We start from the raw sequence: 22,463 nt of genomic DNA on the forward strand, positions 1-22,463 counted from the left end.
CTTTAAGAATTAACGTACACTTGATTTTGAGCTATAAAAATAGTAATGATAAAGTTGTTTAGACTTTACATTTGCAAACACTGCTGTGTAGTGACGTCGGTTATAGAAATGATTATTATATTAATTAGTAAATAATAAATATAGAATTTATATATATTATTTACTAATTTCTTTAATGTCGAAGTAACTTTGAAATACAAAACTAATTCTAACCTATGATAATCATTATATTTTGTTATATGTTATATAGCATGCAGTCAGTGGACGAAAGCTATGAGTTTGTTTCGCTGGAGGCCGATGCTGGCATGGCGGGTGGAGACCGATGTCATATTGACGAGCCTGAACTTGTGCCCACGGAACCTGTCCAGCATGCGGAATACGCGCAACATGCGGAACATGAACAACATGCAGAACCCGTTCAGGAAATGGAACATGTTGAGGCAGCTCCTCGTTCAGAACCTGTGCCTGAAGAAGCGGAAACGGTGTTCGATTATTATCCACCACATCCGTTAAGAGAGTTGGGAGAGGAAAATGGCATACATTACTTTGAAGATGGACACTTCTATACAGAGGTATTAAATAAAATTAACAATCATGAAACTAATACACACATATCTTATTATAGACAAAATATCACATAGTATAAAGTTTTATAAAAGATACCAAACTTAGCAAATAGATTATACATGTTTTTGCCTGTCGCCGCACTACATGTTTATATACAAAGTGATAAGACTTAAAACTTTGTAATGTGTGTATTTTTAAGACACATAGTAAATGTATTAGGGGTGGCTAAATTTAAATTACATACAACTTATATTCACCAGGTTGCTGGACTTCCGCCTGTTGAAGAAGAAGAGGACGATGACTACTACCCGCCTGTGTTTGTTAAAAAAAATAGCAAAGTAAAATTCAGGTAGGCATATTTACGTTAAATACCTTTTAGATTATTTTCTAGCCATTTCCGTAATTTAATGGTACAAATTTGTTAAATTAGCCTTGTAGTTTTCTAACGACTTATATACATTATAAGTCATAGGAAAAGTTATATTTTTTTACTATTTTTAACTTAGTTATGAATATAAATAAAATAGTGTTCGTTGTCCGTGATTTAGCCGAACGTACGATTGTAGTTAGCGAAGGGTATGTTAATAAACACGTCCTGATATGGTTTCTCACAACTATTATATTGTAATTTTAATTTATTTGCCGGTTTATATAACGCTCTTATAATCACACTTTTGTAAGCGAGTGAAAGGGACAGATGGTTATACAGAATGTAAACTATTATAAAGAGATGTAAAGATGGGTTTGTATGTAGCAATTATTTTTTAAGTTAGCATGCCTAGTAATAAGGAGTTATAAATATCATTGTCTTGTAGGTTGACCAAAAATGCCGTTAATAATCTCATTGTTACTAGTTCTTGCGACATATTTGTCATCGTTGTCCAAGTACACCAAGTAACATTCTAAAAAAAATAATTATTGGGGGGACGGAAAAGTAATGTCGTTTCTGCGCATGTCGATATTCGATTGTCATTTGGTAGCTTATTAAGTACTTGGAAGACGTTGTATACTAGATGACAAAACGTTGTTGATAACGAAGGTGAACATATTGTTGATTAGAAATAAAAACTTGTTAAAAATGTAGTCCTGTGATTTTATCTTAAGAAAGCGAAATTACTTTCCGGCGCCTCTAATGAAAGTATAATTTTCGATTGATAATAGACACTTATGAATGTATAATGCAATTGTGTCGGTCTATAAGCCGGTCAATAGTCCCTATTATATATAGTAATTTTTTAATAGAATTTATGTGTTGTATTTTTTTGATATGCGTTGTAAATAAAAAACTCACACATTAAACAATTAATCAAAGAACACATCAAATTACAGTTTACGTAGATATCGGTCTAATAATACGAAGCCATAGCAAGGTAAATACCAGCAAGGAAAGGGGGTCGCAATTTTAGAAAAGACATACATATGAACCCATCATTATCTGGTTATTCCTTATAGCATAAGAGCTCATAAGTGACAAACCGTCGATATTTTACTTGTCATCTGCTCAAGCCACTAAGTGTCAAACTTCGTAGTCGTTTATAGCTCCTGCCTGTGCTGGCAGCATAGGCTGAGAAACTCTACGCCTCGCCTCCTCTCTGCGTCGTGTCTCTCACTACTGAGGACCGTGACCGATTTTATGAAGTTTGAGCATACCATGTAACACCATCAGTGTCGGAGCAGCGCATTACTTTTGCCTCGTTGTTGTGATGTTACTTTCAACTTTTATGAAATGTCGAAGGTCTGACGCTCACACGCTTAAGCTTTTAGCACTGTCTGACTGGATACAGTAGATTAATAAGGATTTTACAATACCCGTAGTACGCAACCAATGCGTGTGTTTTCGACGCACTCGGTGCGCGAGTATGACCGTCGCAATGAAGACGTGGATCCAGTGGCTGCTTCCGCCGAGTACGAGTTGGAAAAGCGCGTCGAAAAAATGCATGTGTTCCCTGTCGACCTCGTCAAAGGCGCCGACGGACTGGGACTCTCTATCATTGGTAATAATACTTTTATTATTTTAACTATTCCATGTTTAACATAAAGGCACTTACTGTTGTAGCATATTGCAAAATGTTACTGTTTGGTATGTTATGTACTATAGATTCTGACTCTGATTCTGACTCGTAATGAAACACAATTGGTTCCCAAGGAGTACTTTATTCACAAATCAGATGGTCACCCTACTTTAACACAAAGTATACTTTCGCTTAGTCCAAACTACGCTCCCAAATCGCGTAAGCAATCACTGTCCAAATAATTGCCAAAGTGTCACTTTTTATCGCTGATCGTAGATCTTAATCTTATAACTCTAAAAACAACACTGCACAGTCGTCATGTGGAGTAAACTCGTTTATACTACGGATAAGGTTCTAGTAAGTTCGAGATAGTACTCGATTATAATTTCCGAGAACCGTACACCAAGATTTATAAATAACTTCACACCTGTTACAGGAATACGGCACTTATCTATTTAACACAAGGATGATTTTCCTACACAGTCCATTTTACTAGAACTATGAGATAGAGTTTTATGTAGAACTGTTTTTTTTTTGGTGCTTAGTTGATCCTAGGGCTCAAGCAATTTGGATCATTTTCAACAGATTGGCCCAAAAACAGTTATAGTGGTCTAACTCTTTCTTACAAACTTTTGTTTTCTACTTGCTCAGTTAATTCCTTGAGTTCAATATTAGAAAAACTAGCCACTGTTTCTTGAACTATTCCTGTAAGGTTTTCCACGTTTACCTCGTCTAAATCGGTTACTTTCGCTAATTTCATTATTTCATCAGTCTCTAACTTAAATCTGGCCGAACGTTTTTCCATACTCCTTACAAAGATCTTTTCGTTATCCCATTTCAAGAAAGGTTCATGTTTTCTATAGTATTCATGATATTATAGTTGTTTATCCAAATTTCTTTTACTGATTGCTTCTCTGTCTGTTTTTTCAAATATTTGCTCAACTGTTCGCCTTATAATTGAATATAATGCCTTGATCTAATAGTTGTATTATGGATACAAAAACTTACCTCGACTGGAATGCTCTGAATGAATGAATCTGATAAATTTGTTGAGTGGTTAGGAGCATATTCAATTAATAGTAGTGCCCTATGTTCAGGTTTTTTTTTATTTTGCAATAAAGTTTAACATCTTTTGACAAGTATCGGGAATCTTAAGTTTATTTGGCAAACGATCTAAAAAGGTAAATTGTATTAGTAAATGTTACAAGTAAATATTTTTTTGCACAGGTATGGGCGTGGGTGCAGATGCCGGTTTGGAAAAATTAGGTATTTTTGTGAAGACAATCACGGAAAGCGGTGCAGCGGCTCGCGACGGTCGCATACAAGTCAACGATCAAATTATCGAAGTCGACGGCAAGAGTCTGGTCAGTCCATCAATCCTTATTTTATATCAAATGCTTTGTGTGTGTGCTGTCTTTTATAGGCAACATAGCCGAGATCCCGGGAAGTCGATGCATGCGAGCCGCGCAAGACCGGTGATTATAGCGATCTTTCGGTAAGGCCTATTACTTGCAGTGGCCGTCTATCAGTTGATATAATGATGATGTTTTTTATCCGCTTCGTAATCGCTTTTCCCTATTTCTTAGTTTAATTAGAAATAGAACGTTAACAAACATGCGATGAGACAATTATACTTTTGTTAAAACTACTCAGAAAATCGTCTTTAAAAAATGAAGAAAAAACTACCTTAAAGTAAAAGCATAATAATTTCAAGACTTTGGTTTTACTCAATTGATTTTGTGTTGCTCAAGTGTTTTTATGTCCTTTCAGGTGGGAGTTACACAGGCTTACGCGGCCTCAGTCTTGCGCAATACATCAGGCCCGGTGAAGTTTCTTATCGGCCGCGAGAAAGATCCAGAGAACAGTGAAGTAGCGCACCTGATCAGACAGTCGTTAGCTGCTGACAAAGAAAGAGAAGAAAGGTTAATAACAAGTTTTTAATTTTTACATTTCATTAAGTCGAATTATGTTTTAAATAACTCTCAAATATTATTAGTAATTTTAAATATTCACTGTTATCATATCTGTGGATAGTATTTTTATTAGGATTTTTAATTTACCCGTTGGAACCCTACAAAAAAGTGCATTGGTTGTGAGCTATCATTTGGTCCCTGCATTGCTCCTCATCATCAGTTAGAAGTGGCCTACATCCTTGGTTTTAGATAATTGTAATAAATAAACCGATAAACGCCTACTGCTAGGCATAGGCCACCACCAATGATCGTTACGATAACGGGTTTTGCGCTGCCCCCATTCCAGCGACGCACCACGACCTTAGCTATGTCATCGGTTCATTTAGTGTATGGCGTACTCCAGCCGCGTCTCCCGGCTTGTGGATTAATAATTATTAAGTTTTGAATGTAGTGAACATCTAACTTATGTATATAATACGATGATTCATGACGTAGTGTTGCCGAAAAAACTTTATTATTTTTTATTTCAAATATTTGAATATTAAGATTGCCTTTTCCAGAGCTGCTAGAGAGCGCCAACGTCGACAGCAAACAGAAGAGGACGAAAGTAGTAAACAGTCTTCTGCTGAAGCAGCCGTCGCACAAGCGAGACATCCAGACATAAATGAACTGCGTGCCTTTTTGCAAGAGGTTTAGAAATTTCTTTTCTTTAACATACGGCGCATAATATTTATCCTTAACATAAACAATGATACTGTACTTTTTTAATATAATTATATTAAGTTCACTACCATCTTAAATTATTTTTTCGGAAATCAAACATCGTAAAACAAGAAGACCACTTTACACTTGCGTGTTTTCGACTTCTCAGCTTAAATTCGAATGATAGCTATTTATTTTCTATGAGGACGATGTTTACTTAATAAATAAATACATAATTGGCACTGATAACAACCAAAGTTTTTATTATGAAAGTGTAGTGTGGCAATCTATTACATATCTTTTTTTTGTAACCACTTAGGCTTGAGACTAGAGTGGAAGAGCATTAGGTTTTAGAAAAATCTTTATTGTTAAAGGACTACTTGTAGTTTAAATATAAAAAAAAAAGATTACACCATCATATTTCAGATCATAATCGAAATATGTAGTACTATTATATTCAGGTTATTCTATTCTCTATTCTCTGCTATTGATGTGGTATTTAAGTTAATTCTTATAGGCGTGAAAAGTTTTGACAGGTGAATGTATACTTCATCTGCTGTCAAAAATTTACAGTGGTAAAAATCCATGGAATCCAAAAAATAAAATAATATAACATAATAGGGAAAGACATTTTTAAAATTCGTATTATTACATGTTAAAATTATTTATTGAATACTATCTGTCCATTTAAACCTTGTATTGCCAGTAGACGTTACTCTGTCGCATTTCATTACAAAAAATATTTATGTAATATATTTCATACAATTTATACAAGTTCATGAGTTATACAATCACCCAATTAAAGCTTTCACATTTTTAACCAATCGCACTAAATAAATGGCGAATATTACATCGTATGGAGACAGACATGTAGATCATTATGTAATATGTTTAATTTACACACTATAGCTATTTTTATTATTGTCACAGCTGGTGGGAATGGAGGCAGGTGGAGGGCGCGGCGAAGAAATCAGTGCGCGAGTGCATGACTGGTGCTCTCGCCGCGCGCCGCACGCGCCCCCGCCGCCGCACCATGCACTTGCACGCGCTGCGGATGCACATCGCAAATACGACAAGGTACTACTGCTACCCGCAGCTTGGGGCCTTTTTTGTTTTACGTTCATGTACATCTTTATGGTATGTAAGACTTGCACAGACTAAAACCTCCACATTGTACCACCATCTTTGTAGTAGTACCGTGAAAACATGTGCGTGTAAGTTCTTCTTTCTTCCCCAGGGTATCGAAACATAGATTTAGGTACAGTTCTTTTTTGCCTCGTAAGACAACATGTTTACAACTTAGACTTGGAGCAAGCAGAAAATAATGGAGCAGATGGCAGCTGGAGTCTTAAGGTTCTGATGTAGAGACCACGGACCGACAAGCGCAGCGTAGGCCATCCGTGCAGAAGCGATCTTGTTTATAGGCGAAAACGCTTGATGTAGCACGCTTCAAACCGTTCCTATTGGGAATCTATGGTGGAAGAAATCCCATGTCCTGCTAGTGGACTTCTTAATAACTTTAATGGTGCGTTGGATGCAGGCGCGACGGGCGTTACGTGGGTGGCGACGGACACGGGCGATGGTTCGGGCGCGTGAGGAATGGTGGAGCGCCGCTTTGCGGGACGCGCACCGCGAATACGCCACCGCGCTCTCTGCCCTTCACGACCGCGTCGCGCGCCTCGAAGTCTTACTTTTGGTACGTATGCTACTTCACTCTGCATCAGACGGTGATTGACTTGGCATATATTTTGAGTTTTAATAAAAAAATATTGTTTCGAGTACCACCTATAGTTAAAAATCGCTGAATGTGGGCAAGACCGGTTGAATGTTGGCGATCTTGGTGCAGTGGGCGTCTATCAACTGACATGATCTAAATAATATGTATCATTCTTTTCTTAGTCGTATGTTTTGGCACAGGTCCTAAGAGGACATCCAAAAAGACTGTATTGGATTAGAAATCGAAGCACAACACATTTTACATTCCTCTGCCACGTTGCTCTGTCCGAGACATCTCATACAGATTCAAGAGTGATAGGGCTTTCGCATGACCTATGTATCATAAAGTTTGAATTCCTCTAAATCTAAGATAATCCAACTACACACTAACTAATCTCTAATCTACCTGTGTAATATGCTTCATTTTGATACATATAGCTAGCATATCAGTGGTAGTCTAATGGATAAGAAACGAGACTTAAGATTTTATACAACAAAATCTATCCTCCACAGAAGCACACTTTGTGTCAATTATAACACGATAATAATAGGTGAGATAACGTTTCAGGAAATCAGTATATCAAATGATTAAAAATTTAAACTTTTAACTACATACAGCTGATTTTAAAAACAACTGTTCAATGGAGTCAGTAATTTGTGAACATGTGTTAGACTACACGACTCACTAGATTAGATTTGATTAACTACGAATCCTTGTGAATGAACGTCTTCTATCATTCTCTATCGTCGGACATTATCTATTCCAATAATTGTTTGCAAGACTACTGAAATAAAAAAAAAACATGTTTCTCTAAAGAAGATGCTTCTATCGGTGTGAAACCTAATATTAAATATAATATCAAGCAATATGACACAACCTCAAGATACCTAAATATAATAATATATAAGCTAAATAACTGGAAAAAAGTTTTATTTATTTTTATGACATCGTTTGTATTTTTTGTGTTACAGGAAACACAGAAAAAGGCTGGTCTTCCAGTAATGTTGCCTCATGAGCCATCAGCACGCCGTGAGACGCCGCCGTTACATCGTCGTCCCGATCCCGACCCGCTACTAATCGACGGTAAAACTTTTATATCATATCGTCATTTTGGCCATAGATCGTCCACAGTGTAATATAGGACATACACACACATAAATATATATATATATATATATATATATATGAATTAAAAAAAAACAGTGGACGATCAATAAGGGTCCTGTACTGAAATTCCAAAGTTCTAATCTTTATTTAAAAAAAATATACACGTTGAACATTGTATGGTCACAGTTTTTCTGAATGCTATTCTTTAGCGTCACATTTAACCGGTTTTGCTTTATCTTGGCATTACGTTGACGTTATCTTCATATTACTGGCCAATAAAACAAATGATAGTAGTATGAAAAAATTCCTTTTCAAAATTTTTTCAGAAATATTTTTCAAGACGTGATAAAGTATCCGTGTGTTAAATAACAAAACTTTAAATTGTCTTTTATTATAAAGTGTTCTTCTAAATATGTACATAAAAACGCTGATAAAATTAAATTAAAATTTGTAGATCCATGGAGCTCTGATAGTGATCTATCGGACTTGTCGCCGATAGAGGATGAATACGCAAAAGTCGATAAATCGGATCGACGTCAGCGCGAAGCACCCGACATCGGAGACGTCACAGCGACCACGTCCATGGAGACACGGCCCTCCGTAAATACAACAGTCGACGTCAAATCAACTGTGTCAACGGCTGTCACCCCGGGAGCGACTTCAACGGTCGCAGTCACATCTGCTGGACTGATCAGTTCATCAGCTTCCGCAATGGGATCAAACACGTCTGCTGTTACGACTGTTACATCCGCTCTTACCAACGAAACAATGTAAGTTATAGTGCTTAGATTAATTATTTTTCGATGTAACACTGTTATTTAAAGGTACAAAACATTATGAACATTAAAAATATGCTATACATGTTAATGAATGTTGGATAATTTTTTTAAATTACCGAATATAATTTTATAAGATAACTCACATTAAGTGATTATTTTGTTATTGTTAAAATGTAGAGTTGGAAATGTAGAGGCATTCAATGTACTTATACTATTTTCAACATATTTACGACTTACACTCACAGCTTAATGATTATATTGTGTTAATGTATATAATAAACTATTAATGACTTTTTACAGCCATAGTTCAGTCCTGTTACATGACAAAAAATTCTTTTTATATAAACCATGCGTCTGATGGCTTTTAATAATTGACTGATATTAAGGATAGCTTCTGTATGTAACATTAGTATAAAAAAATCTTAACGGGATTCTTGACAAAGGAATTTGTTTTAGGATAGACCTAGGCACATTTTAAATTTAGAAATTTTACTAAGAATCGTTTATCGAAGTTCGCTTTACTTTATGGTTACAGTGTAGGCAGCGGAACGACGCGCAGTGGAAGTTCGGCGGGGGCCACGGGCGGCACGAGCGACACCGCGTCGAGCGGGTGCGGGGCGTCGCGCGAGCTGGACGCAGCAGTGCCGCGCGGCGTCCTGCTTGACACGTCGGCGCACCGAGCGCGAACCGACCTCGCGCGCCACCGCCCCCACGCCCCGCACTCACCGCACTCGCTCAGCAACGCCAGCTCGGTATGCTTGCGTAAATATAGATCGCATTGGAGCATTCCAACGGGACGGAATACATATCAAATAGAAAATTTTGTTACGGGTCCGCACTGTGTCGCTTCACGGGCGAAGTACTCAGCAGTACCGGAAATTATTAGTTGCATTTGAACGAGTTTTAATACTCGTGCGTGCATTACGTTGCATCGTGGTGGGCGGAAGTGTGTTGAGAACTCGGGTCTTGAGATGTAGCCATTGAGAATCACAAGGTGACAAGTCATGATTTCGTAGTGGCAACTCAATATCACTCCTCTTCGATATGGCTTTATTCAGAAACATTTTTCGTGTAACCTCCATGCAGGCATTAGATATGTGACATGTGGCTCCGTTCTGCTTGAACCAAGTCATGGAGTTATACTTATTGAGTTTTAGAAGTTATATAGAAAACAAAAGTTATTATGGTCCATTACAGCTACAAACAAATAAAGACATACACGTGTTTATCCCACGTCTATGTTGATATTAATACTAAAATGTTATTAATTTTATTACAGTATGATGGATTGGATGATTCATACAATGATTCTGCAGACGAGTCGTTGAGCGAGTCAACATCAGGCCCTCCGCATTCAAGTCACGCAACGGTGAGGCTATTCACTATCTATACATCCATTTAATGTTAATAATTCTGTTAAAATTGTTTTAAAATTTGTGGAAAAAGGAAATTACAGGGATACTCATTGTATCATTGTCTAGTTATCACAAAAATATCGTAAGTCACTAACAACAAATAGCGGTTTTGTTAGCACTATACTTTTTTATATCCTGTTCAAAATGTTTTTTGAACAATGGTATTCGTCTTCAAAGTAATAGTTTATGTTGCAGAGAGACACGCGACAGAGCTGCGGTAGCTCGATCGGCAGCACGACCGACGACGCCGTGTACTCGCGAGATCACAGGCACCACCCACTCTCAGGTAGCTTGGGACTATGCACATGCCATCTAGTGTTGTGTTCATAATGCCCTCGGGCCATATTTATAGACACGCAGTGTTACAGCTTCCATATCAATATGTAGGATTGCTCGTTAAAATCTTTTTACAGAATTCCACCTTTCATTTAAAAATATAGTTATATTTAAAATTAGTAATTAAAAGAAAAAAAAAAGATTTTAGCGTTTATGAATTGTGATTAATATTGCTTTATTTAACTTATATATCACGCAGAGTGCTTTGGGGAATCAATGTGTTTAAGCAAAATGTCTATTTATCATTATTCAATTGAGATTATTTGTAATCGACATTGACACCTTTCTTCAAGTTTTCATGAAAATTATAAAAAGTTTAGTTAAGCAGTACACATATTAGACGGCGTATTATTGTCTGTAGTTATTAGGATAGAGAGATGAGGTTATTAAAAATGAAATATCTTATTAAGTTATAAAATTCTTTCTATAAGTTATACAAAATAATAACACAAAACGAAAGAACAAGACTTAAAGACGAGAAAGAGTCCATGTAAAGATAAAAGTATACCTCACATCTGCAATAAAGAAGACAAAGTTTGCATACTGCTGGAGAGAAGATAATCGTCCTCAGATATGGTCTTGTAAATTAGAAGAAGCAACTTTGTTTACTATTAACTCATGAAGTTGAAAAGCAAAGACGTTAATACACAATACAATGAGTTTGATTTTTCTAGGTGTATGTTGTTAAATGTTGAGATCACAGAAAATCAGCACTTATGGATTAAAAAAATAAATATATATAAAAAAAATTAAAGACTGTAATTGAGGGGTGAAGTATGTTACACAATGGACATAGTTTAACTAAGTATTATGAAAAAGGGCAAACCAAAACATGTATAAGTTAAAAATTGGTTTAAATAATATGAACAGGAGAAACAATAATCTTACCAGAAGTCTGCAATACAGAAGATGATTATTTCCAGTGAGGTTAACTTAGAGATGCATGAAATTTCTATAGCAAGAAAAACATTACTGTGTGAAGTTTTAAGTAAAGATCAGTAATATATACAATAGTTAATCCAAGCCAGACAGATACTTGAGACATACATACTGACTACTGCTCTACCGAGGTGGTTAAAAGTGGCCAAATAAGATATCATCAATTTATTTTTTGCTGATGTTTTTCCATACAAAGGTAAGGTATAATGAGTGACCATCGGGATGAGTCAACTAGTAGTTAAGTATTAAATGGAAAATATATAGAGACGATAGTTGAGTAGTGCGGTACGGATAGGTCCGCCGGCGTCGCTGGCAGAGCAGCTGAAGCAGGTGCTGGCCGAGCGAGAGCGTCGCCTTGCGGGTGCGCCCGATTCACACGTGACCCACGTCACGCACGCGGCACACGCCGCCCACGTGCCGCACGCCACCCATACATCCCACGGGGGCCACGCCACTCACGGAGCACACTCCTCGCAGCATCCAGACCCTGTGCAACTCACCAACGAGCTTGTCGATGAGATTCGACAAGCCGTCAGCGAGGCTAACGCACGAGGTTCGTACCTAACTGAAACACACAAACGTAGAAATATTAAAAGTTAGTTTTACCCTTGCATATGAAACCTTATCATCTTTATTACAATCATTACCATGTCATGAATACCTTTTCAAACTGTCAGACAGTATTCTTTTATATGTATGCTTCATAAAAAACAGAGTGCAGTTTTGATTCTGCAGGTTTGATTTATCGTGCTTATATTATTCTTACATTTAATTAAATTATGGTATGTATTGAGTGAAATAATTTCCAAAATATTTTGTTTTACATATCCTGAAACATGTTGATTTATTTAAAATCTACTGAAATACTTACGAAAACGTTGTTAAATACAATTGAAAATGAAAAAATTTGAAGCTAATGAACTTACATAAGTGAGTAAGTGTTGGTAAATCTTTACTTGATAATACTGTATTCTTCGAACAATATCCGAAAATATGCCATTTGTTTTCTTTGGTATGTCACAACAACTTATAGGACAATTAGCGGTGTTCTTAAATGTTAAAATTTATATATTTCTGTTTTATTTCTTAGATACTATAATCAAATGGCCATTTCACTTGATTATGACAGTGTGGATTAAAGCGCCACAATTATACTGATGAACATTAATTATCGTGTTTCCAATTTTCAGTAAATGTGATGCTAAAGTAAAAGTTGAAGTATTTTAAACTCTGTAGGATGCAATTGGTTAATTTATTTTATCTTTAATTGTTACCATTGTTCATCCCATAATTTCAATATTGTCCACAGACAAAATTGAAATAATTGAGCGGTAGCACATTAATGTCGCGTAATTTCATTTTGTGATTGCTTTTTATGTTTCTGCGTAGAAAGCTTTTTATTTTGGTGGTGGTTTTATGTGTCATTGACTTTTATGTTGGGAATCGTATGATTATTTTATTTTCAATGATAACAATCGTTTGTTGCCTATTCTTAGTTTCATTGGATGTAATGAGATAAAACTCACCAAGTGTTTTTAAATATTTTATGTATTTTTCAGGATAAATGAACTCATTGTCCATTTTTAAAGCCAGATAATCTAGCGCTGCTCATTTTAGTTAAAATAGTGTGTGTAACCCGTAGTTTATGAATACAATAAAACACCAGTTTTCACTTGCAAAAGTAGTATTTACATCTAGTTCAGCCAATTTTGGCAGCGGAATGTCACTTGAGATAATTATAATCATATTTGTTATTTTAAAATCGAAAATATACGTTTTTAAGAAAAAGTTATTGTTACTTAAATTTTCAAATGAACACTTATCTATGAATAGGTTAATAATATCCAGTCCTAATGTTTCATTAAATTTATGCTGTAAAGAAAAGTTATCAAATCTTTTAAATTGATAAAAAAAAATTATCAACATTGTTTTCTACATGACGATTCTTATTACGTATTAAGTTTAATAAGCCCCGTATTAAACTTCTTTTAACTATCAAACGATTTTAAGCTAATTTCATAAAATATTAATTTATAACATTCTTAAAGTTAAAACTAATTTGGGATTTCTCTATTGTGCCGTTTTAAGAAGAGAAAATGTATTTATTTAATGAAAATAGGTAGTTGGCATTAAAAAACGCACACAAAGAAAAATACATATGTGTTTAATTATCTAAGGGTAGTGGGCAGAAGGCCTGGTCTAATTTTGCACCGCAGTTCGGTACTCCCCTGATGGTGGTGGTAGGCAGCTGCACGATCTCCCAGGACTGGTCAGGCGGCAGCAAGTCGAAAGCAGGGAGCGCCGGTAGGTTGCAGTATGTGTCGGTTCCGGTGTACGGTGATATTATTTCAACGGTGTAAAACTTGCAGTGTAAAACTTGCAGTGTAAAACTTGTAGTCTAAAACTTGTAGTATAAACTTTGCAGCATAAAACTTGGAGTCTGAAACTCGCAGTATCAAAGTCGCTGTGTAAACTTTGCAGCATAAAACTTGGAGTCTAAAACTCGCAGTATCAAAGTCGCTGTGTAAACTTTGCAGCATAAAACTTGGAGTCTAAAACTCGCAGTATAAAACTTGCAGTGTAAAACTCGCAGTATAAAACTTGCAGTGTAAAACTCGCAGTATAAAACTTGCAGTGTAAAACTCGCAGTATAAAACTTGCAGTGTAAAACTTGCAGTATAAAACTTGCAGTGTAAAACTCGCAGTATAAAACTTGCAGTGTAAAACTCGCAGTATAAAACTCGAAGCATTAAACTCGCACCTGTGAATAAATGTCACAGTTATGATATACATATATAAGTATATGTACAATTTGCTCCGCTGACAGTAAACCCCGAGATGGCTTGCGACGAAGGAAGGGAAGAAGCCGAAAGCAGTTGATGTGATTGTTTACTGTCAGAACGGAGTTACAAAATGTAAAGCATGTAAAACAAGAATTCGAGAGATAAACAAATAAACAAATTAAAAATTAATAATGAATACATAATGATGGAACTATGGACACAGACAAAATGTTGAGCTCTAACTTATAGATAAACGCTAGTTAATAATGATGTCTTCATAATATTTGTTCAACACTTACCCCTTGGGGTGCGAGACGATGTAAAGGTTGTGGCGTGAACTAAATGATGCCCGGAGAATGAATAGGACCAAGGCGTGAATTTATAACGTAAATTCTAATTGGCCCCGGCGCGTATGAAGACACATAGCTGGTGAACGCAACCGACACAAAGAGTGTGCGTCGGTGCGTGAGACGACACCTAGCTAGTGAACGCGACCGAGGCCTGGATCCTTCTCCTGGCAAATCTGAACTCCTGTCGCTGGTGCGCGGGCGCATAGGAATTTTTGTTATAAAAACAAAGATCCGTTAAACCAATAGCACGCTCCCACGACCCCACGCCACTTGAGATATACCGTTACCCGCTAAGGGTTGAACAATTTTTTGCTGTATTGCGATTTATGAGACGTTTCTCGTGATTATATTTTTTGGTTAAAATTTTAACTAAGATTTATGGGACGTTAATCTGCAACGTTACACTATAACATATTGAATAACTGAACAAAGGTCGTATTCCGCTGCCAATAACTATCTCTTAGACTCGGTGTACTCTATAACGTCAGTCTTGGTTAAGATATTGATGAATATTTGCCAAGAAAGATGCTATAGCGCTTGCCGAGTAAGGCAAGAGCGAATAGCGAGTGAAGGCTGCGGGTGTGGTTGTAGTGAAGAAAGCTCCGGCTTGTGTAGTCGGCGGCGAGGTGCCGTGGCAGCCGCTGTCTGCGGCCGTCTCCGAAGCCAGCCTCTCGCCCCCGCCCTCCGCCCTCCCCGCGCAGCCGGTCAGCCAGTGGAGCAAGCAGCAGGTATTGTATGCAATGCGGGATTAAATACTCGTCGCCAAAGCACTTCATCATCCGCTAAATCTACACAATACGCTACAAATGTCTGGCATAATATTTGCTTTAATAAACGTCTCCACCAACATGCTTGCAAAAGCGTTCCTTTGCTTTGAAGAGTCAAACATGACGGACATCTTCGATGTCGGAATGAACGTCGGATTATATTCATTATAATTGCAAATGAAATAAAAACGAAAAAAACGGCGTTGATGATAGTTGGTAAAAAGTTATAACACCGTAGTAGACAATTATGAAATTATTTTAAAACACAACGTCATATACAGAGTTGTGGACGCTTCGCAAGCGCATGGAGTAAATTCCCTTTCTTTGCAATAAAAAATCCAACATTTTTGGTTCATCTAAAAGCACTCACAGACCAAGTCAAATATTCACGCGTTGAATTTGTGGGCAGCTCCTTGAGTTTTGTTAAGGGAGACGACGCGAATTTTCAGTTGACAATAGAATATGACATGACGTTTCATGACATATTATGATCGGCAATGTTTAAAATAAGAACATTCTCCCGAAGTAGTAAAAAATTAGCGCTGTGGAATTTTCAATAATGGTTGCATTTATTGCTCAACAGACAAAAACATAGTTCGTGTATTCTTTCATTTTCTGTACTGCTTGTTGTTTTACGTACTGGGCTATTTTTTATCATTTCGGTGGAAAATCTGGGTGTTCAACACTGAATGTACAAAATTTGGATGTACTTTGGGCGAAGGATACTAGAGTTCCTACATACTGTAAGCCTGTATCGCAGGTAGTCGTCCGCTGCGCGGAATTAAGGACCCCGGAAACTCCGTTGGGAATTTGTACAGACTATTAACTTAAAATCAAACAATCAACGATACCTTAATGATTAACCTAATGACGATGAACATTTAACAGATCATTAGATTCTCCCCCTGCTCACAGCAGTGTGATCAGCCATAGAAACACTTAGAGACAATCGTCTCCAAAGTTTTTTTTAAATAAAAATGTTTTGTAATAATTTTGATTTGGTTAATGATCCCTCCGTTCTCAAAGACCACTAAGATGTTTTATCTCTAACATATTCAGAATCGCTTATCTTTCTAGTTAATAAGCTAGGAATATATTCCAAAGCTATGATGAATATACTAAATAAATATTGATATTTGGTCAATATTACTTACTCAGGTATGGCAGTGGGTGTCGGGGCTCGGTGAGGGTCTGGAGCGTCACGCAGGGGCGTTTGCAGCGCGAGGCGTTGACGGCGCGCTGCTGTTAGCGCTCAGTTCCGCAGACCTCAAGCTATTGGGACTGGGCAGTGACCATCGTCGTCGTATGAAGCGACGTCTAAAGGAACTACGGGCTGCACACGACAAACACCTCAAGGCACTCAAGAAAGCCGAAAAAAAAGCCAAAAAGAAGTAAACAACATGACTTCAGACACTCAAAATTTTTATATTTTGGACGAATATGACACCATTTGCAAACTAAATTAAATAACATTGGATTGTTCATCTTAATAACGAAGGTGGTAGTACGTTAGAATTTCTGGTAATATGAAAGTATTGACCTACTATTTTGTAGAACGCACCACTTACAAGGCGTTCTTATGTATGTGAATAAGTATGAATTTGATGTAAATGCAATCGATTTCCCAAAGATAGCGATGTGTTGTTCAGCAGTTTTTGTATAGACTTACCAGAAAAAACTACGAAAGCGCTAGTATGCACCAAAGATGGATTCACATGATTATGTGAACCATTTTAAAACATGTAATGACACGTTACTAAGAATAACTCTTTTTTAATTATTCCGAATTAGAGATATGTCTGATATTTATATACATATGTTATAAATCTTGATTCATTAATTCCTTTCTCGTAATTGCTCGACAATTGACAATGAAGTTGATGAAATGTACAGATTAACTTGTGTACCAATTGCTCTTCTATTTTCCTCTTTTTACATTTTGCTAATTACAGATTTGCCAAAACCTATTTTGCTTGAATAAATTTTGTTTTCAAATATTTCCACCTGATATGTCTTTGTATATCCCCGTAATTATTTTCTTGCCATTTTATTGTTTATGTAATAGTCATTTACAGATAAATTGTTTAAAATTGTCACATATTTTTATGCATAAAAATTATAAATTTCGTAAATTAAGTTTTGTGAATGGTGGTCATGTAGAGGCTGTTTTATCGAAAATTATAAATTCGTAAAAAAACATCTTACGACTTCTGTAAAAAGTACCTGTAACAATCCCGGCTAATAAGGCTTGTATTCAATTAGTTAAGTGTAAATTCCAACTTCGCTTTGACTATTTTAAGATTAGGTTTGGTGAGAAGTGAGACTGTTTTTTTTTAATTATCTCTAGATCGATTTTGGACATAACCTGTGCTATCTTAAGAGTGTCCGTGACTGAACCTACGAAACACGTACGGAGAGTAGAACCTACTAGCTGTGTCTGATAACGATACGAGTGCCATCTGACCTGTAGCTTAAAGCATTGAGTGATTTTTTGCTGCTTCGAACGAAGGAACGAAAATGTTTAACGAAATTTAGTGAATTATTTTAAGGGATTTGAAACTTATAAATGTTTGTCGACACAACTTGCTACAGTCGCGTTCCTTGCGTAACAATGTAAATGTTCTTCGTCGTTCCTACATTTCGTAATTATTGTGTCAGATTTTTCTTCGATGATATTGCGATACGAGATAATTGACTGTCTGAAAAATACTGGCTCAATCTAGTCATAAGATCAATTTATAAGCTGAAATTAAACGACTTACTTTAGCATTTTCTTAGAAATTTTGAATTGATAATATATATTAATGTAATAGTTGTTCACTTTATTATATTGATATGGACTGCATGGTTGCGTAATCTAGATACATAGTCTGTAATCAAAGGCAGAGTTTAGTAATCTTGGCATTTATTTATCGATTTTATTGCACAAATTGTACTTAGTATAATAACATAACTGAACACTAATGGATGCCAATATATTACCTGTCGGTGATTTATATCGGGAAAGTTTTATTTGTACAGTACACACAGTACAGTAAAACATTCATAAAAATCATGTGATCTCATCATAAACGTACCGAAATATAAATATATTTACCCTGAGGACTCAGTATTTATGCAATAAATCTATATGATTGCCAGTTTCGTTTTCTATTGTTTAACATTCCAGTAACGACACTCGATGTATTCTATGTGTGATTTTTGATGATTTAGCTTTTATAGTTTCCTTAGGTAAATGCATAGATTTTATCTACCTACGTGTTATTATGTGTATTTGTATGTTTGGTTCTGTAGCTAGTGTAACCATGTGAATGTGGTCTGAAGTGGTCAGAACTGGGACAGTTAGTGTGCTTGAAATTACTGTTTGACTGAATGTACTCTGTACATTTAGAATATATATTTCAATTAAGATTTAACATAAATATAAGTAAGTCCATTAACAATTGCCAAAATTGACGAGTACTTTAAACATTGTTGATTTTTTTTCTTTTTCCTTAAATTATTTAAATATTTATTTTGGGACCAAATTAATTTATTATCAACTTACAACTTATTATTTATGTATTTTTGTGTGTTTTAATGAAAAGTATATTATTTATTAATAAAGAAACCAAAGTGTACACCGCGTAGTTTTTTCCTTTTCAAGAAATGTTTAATGTTGTTTACATTTTGTGAGGTGATGAAAATATAATCTACAGTCATGATACCAGAGTTTTTCTTCTTTTCATCTGCATCTATATCAATGTGGCAAATTACTCCAGGGAATCATTTTTGTCACCAACTTTTTGGGACCTAAGACTCTTCCATTTATTTATTACAGCTTGCAAGTCACTTCTATCATATTACTATCATAGTTATGAGAAATGATTATAACAGAACATAATTTTTTAAAATAAATGTATTTACATATAGATTTATTCAATAACTGCACACATTTTTAGAAATTAATCTGTGTGTCTAAGAGGGGGAAAAAACTTTGATGAAGGAGAAAAACATGGCCTAGTTCTCATGGATTATTGTAACATGGAAATGCGGCTACATATCCATGCTACGGGGGTACAAAAATAACTAAACACATGATCTGTGATGAAGATTAGTAATTGAGAGGCCAGTAATTGATTTGACACGATCAGACCAGCGGGTAGGTATAAGGGACCGGAGAATGGAGAGTTAAACGTCAAAATTAAGTGTTAAAAGCATTGCTGAAATCAAGTAATACTAACACAGTTAACTTCTCCCTTTCCATGCCTGATCTGATGTTTTACGTAACATGAATTAAGCAGGTAGTATACTGTGACTGGGCGGAAACCGGATTGAAACGGATTCAAGAGTAGATTTGTGTAGAGGAAGTTTGGTGTGGCTGTTGATCTTGTTGAAGATGGAAATGAGCGGCTTGACGTGCTGTTCTTCAGTTGTGATGATGCTGATACTTGATTTCGTGAGAAGCGAGTCTCGCTGGTTGTGATTATGCGATGTCTTATAAGCAGCACGGGACCCACGGGTGAACAATCAGGCGATAACTTTTTATTCAAAGGTTGCAGCTACATTGTCATAGCACTGCGAGACTGTCGGGACCCTTTATGATATTATTTCCGTGGGTGTATAAATAGCCTTATTAGCTTATTATTTTGTCCATACAAGCATTCCCTATATACCAGCCTTTCGGCTTACACTTACACACAATAGTGTTTTATTTCATTTACGATAAATAACCTCTACTCGGCAGGACGGTTAATCTCTGTTTGCTCAAAGCATGCCGTCGGTTAGGGCTGGCGGGTTAACAATTGTGCTATTTATATTCAGCTTGCAGTGTGGCAGTTTGAAGCATAAAGATGTACTACTATGCTGCGCGTTAGGTAGGTATATACAGACTGATTGGCTATCGCTGTAAAAGCAAAAAAAAAAGGGTGAATTTGTAGTTTTTTTGCAGTCAATTGATGGATGGACTTTATCCAAATTCAATAGTTTCCACAAAAAATAAATGACGTATTTATATGTAAATATAGTAACACATCGTGTATATACTATTTTGTGTTGGTAACTTACTTTTTCAACCCGGTAAAAACATTGTAGACGATTTCTTAATACCACTTCATGGTAAATTGTATTTTTTCTATATGAAAGGGTCATCTCGATAATTTCGTTATATATATTTTTTGTATGACAAATTTTAGTCAGAGTATGTTTAGGTACCAATCTATTCATTCATTTAATTAAAAAATACAATTGCTTTGTACCTTATAATAAAATTTACAAATTCAAAGTTGTTTATTTTATATTTCTAACATATTCAACAACCTTCAGATTTTCAAAAAGGTCAGTAGAAAATAAAAATAAAAGACATTTAAAATTTCTCAATTTTTATTTGCAAATTTCTTATTACGTTTCTTTTTCCTCAACTTTTTCGCTGGTGGAGTAGTTGAAGATGTGTTTTGCTTTTCATCACCATAAGATATGGTGACAAATGCACCTGGTTTCCGCTTCATTGGCAATTTGTTGTCTATAATTTCTGAATCATCACTTTCTCCATCATTAGTTACAGGATTTTCAATACTTTCTTCATCAGATTCTTCTTTTTTCACAAGATGGTTTTGTTTATTCAACGTCATACAAGTGACTCTGCAGGAAGCATTATTTTTGCATATTTCATGTAAATTGTTATCTTCAACTGACCATGTCTTTAGTTCTCCTGAACTAGATGCTGAGTAAAGATTATTGTTTTCATAATGCAAACATTTAACCCTTTGCTTATGTGCTTGATATGTGTGGGCTTGACTATCAGATATATTCAGAGTTATAATGTTCCCATTCTCTAAACCAACATAAATTCTTTCGTCACTTATCCATTGCACTGCTGTTGGTTTGGAATTGCATGATATTCTTTTTTCAATGCCTGCTTTACTAATCGTCCAAACATCAATAGTTTGCTGAGATAATAGTGAAAATCTGTCACCTCCTGGTGAAAATTTTATTTCTGTTGGCATTGTGACCCCTTTACTTGAGAGATTGATGGTAAAGGCAGGCCTTCCTTTAATCAAATTCCAAGTTCTCAAAGTTTTATCGCCACCTACGCTGAGCGCCATTTTATCAGATGGATGAACAGTTATAGCGGTTACTGGTTGACCTAAAAATAAAAAAGAATGTTCAGTGGTATACCCAAACTTTTGTAGTAGTCAAACATATCAATAATGCATATCAATTAAACGTGTTTGCGTTAGAGACATATGAACAAAGTTAATTCTATTATAAAAAAATTTACACTTTACCTCCATGCGCTTTTTTCCATATTTTTTCAACTTGCCAATTTCCTGTCCGAGTAACAATAATTGAACCATCGTCACTGCCAGTTAATAAATGTGTGCCGCTGTTGGTAAATGCTACAGCATTTATTGTTCCGTCATGGTTCATTAAAACTGTATGTTCTTTACGAGTCTTTAAATCTATAACAACAACCTTGTCATCAGTACCTCCAGAGGCGAGAAATTTCCCAGCAATTGAAATACATCGTACTGATGCTGTATGTGAATGTGTTGCAAACGTTTGTTTTAGCCTTTTTATCTGAAAAAATAAAACATTTATTACAAAATATATCTATAACTTGTCGTAATTTACAAAGGTTTTCATTGCTTACATTATCTTCTGTGCGTAATGAGTATCCAAGTAAAAATCCTTCGTAGGTACCTATGACTAGTTCGTCCATCGTACGTTTGATATAAAATTAATTCCACTAAAAACGATCAACAACATAACCTCCTTCAAGCACAAGGAGTAAGGAAAATGACACTGACAGATATGTTACCTCCTATAAAAAATGGTAACACTTTATTTATAATAACATATAAATAAAAAAAGGAAATACCATTTTTATGTCTATTTAATAAATGAAGCAGGTCCGATAGAACGGAGGGTTAGTGAAAACTCCACAGGTGCGTCAAAAATCCACGATTTGATTTCTTACTACTGAAGTAGGATTTTTGTATTTTAATTAAACAAGACCAAATTAAAACTAAGTAGTGATTAAATGTCACAATAAGGATTAAAAAATTCAAATTATCGTACACCGTATTTCATTAATA

General features: G+C 35.7%; 2 protein-coding genes across 7 annotated transcripts in view; one reads left to right on the top strand and one right to left on the bottom strand.

Moving 5' to 3' along the window:
- Spn (Spinophilin) overlaps nucleotides 1–19,057 on the top strand; it is a 44,534-nt gene extending 25,477 nt beyond the window's left edge. For 3 of the 6 annotated variants that reach the window (XM_068762070.1, XM_068762071.1, XM_068762075.1), the window contains 16 exons: nucleotides 251–572; nucleotides 828–916; nucleotides 2,383–2,561; nucleotides 3,807–3,943; nucleotides 4,350–4,501; nucleotides 5,053–5,182; nucleotides 6,125–6,271; nucleotides 6,735–6,890; nucleotides 7,883–7,994; nucleotides 8,473–8,788; nucleotides 9,333–9,549; nucleotides 10,077–10,166; nucleotides 10,408–10,498; nucleotides 11,783–12,040; nucleotides 15,212–15,348; nucleotides 16,546–19,057. In XM_068762070.1, coding sequence (XP_068618171.1) covers nucleotides 251–572; nucleotides 828–916; nucleotides 2,383–2,561; nucleotides 3,807–3,943; nucleotides 4,350–4,501; nucleotides 5,053–5,182; nucleotides 6,125–6,271; nucleotides 6,735–6,890; nucleotides 7,883–7,994; nucleotides 8,473–8,788; nucleotides 9,333–9,549; nucleotides 10,077–10,166; nucleotides 10,408–10,498; nucleotides 11,783–12,040; nucleotides 15,212–15,348; nucleotides 16,546–16,782 — 2,770 coding nt within the window. In that variant the 3' untranslated portion in view covers nucleotides 16,783–19,057. The remainder of the gene's footprint in view (nucleotides 1–250; nucleotides 573–827; nucleotides 917–2,382; nucleotides 2,562–3,806; nucleotides 3,944–4,349; nucleotides 4,502–5,052; nucleotides 5,183–6,124; nucleotides 6,272–6,734; nucleotides 6,891–7,882; nucleotides 7,995–8,472; nucleotides 8,789–9,332; nucleotides 9,550–10,076; nucleotides 10,167–10,407; nucleotides 10,499–11,782; nucleotides 12,041–15,211; nucleotides 15,349–16,545) is intronic. The other 3 variants (XM_068762072.1, XM_068762073.1, XM_068762074.1) reach the window with 3 other exon arrangements.
- A 1,677-nt stretch (nucleotides 19,058–20,734) lies between these two features.
- LOC137919394 (p21-activated protein kinase-interacting protein 1-like) lies at nucleotides 20,735–22,173 on the bottom strand. The gene is made up of 3 exons (XM_068762458.1): nucleotides 22,019–22,173; nucleotides 21,654–21,945; nucleotides 20,735–21,511 (listed from the first exon to the last, which is right to left on the bottom strand). Exons 1-3 carry the CDS (start codon nucleotides 22,085–22,087, stop codon nucleotides 20,742–20,744), a joined length of 1,131 nt encoding a protein of 376 aa, XP_068618559.1. The 5' UTR covers nucleotides 22,088–22,173; the 3' UTR covers nucleotides 20,735–20,741.
- Between the last annotated feature and the right edge of the window lie 290 nt (nucleotides 22,174–22,463).

This window comes from Battus philenor, unplaced genomic scaffold, assembly GCF_028537555.1.
Source record: "Battus philenor isolate CCGP_79_NKW_IND1 unplaced genomic scaffold, ilBatPhil1.0.hap1 SCAF_16, whole genome shotgun sequence".
NCBI lineage: Eukaryota > Metazoa > Arthropoda > Insecta > Lepidoptera > Papilionidae > Battus > Battus philenor.

Coding starts and splice junctions, on each gene's coding strand:
- LOC137919394 (XM_068762458.1), bottom strand. CDS start 22,087: ATGGACGAACTAGTCATAGGTACCTACGAAGGATTTTTACTTGGATAC. Junction 21,946..22,018: donor CATTACGCACAGAAGATAAT/GTAAGCAATGAA, acceptor TTATTTTTTCAG/ATAAAAAGGCTAAAACAAAC. Junction 21,512..21,653: donor ATGGAAAAAAGCGCATGGAG/GTAAAGTGTAAA, acceptor TTTTATTTTTAG/GTCAACCAGTAACCGCTATA.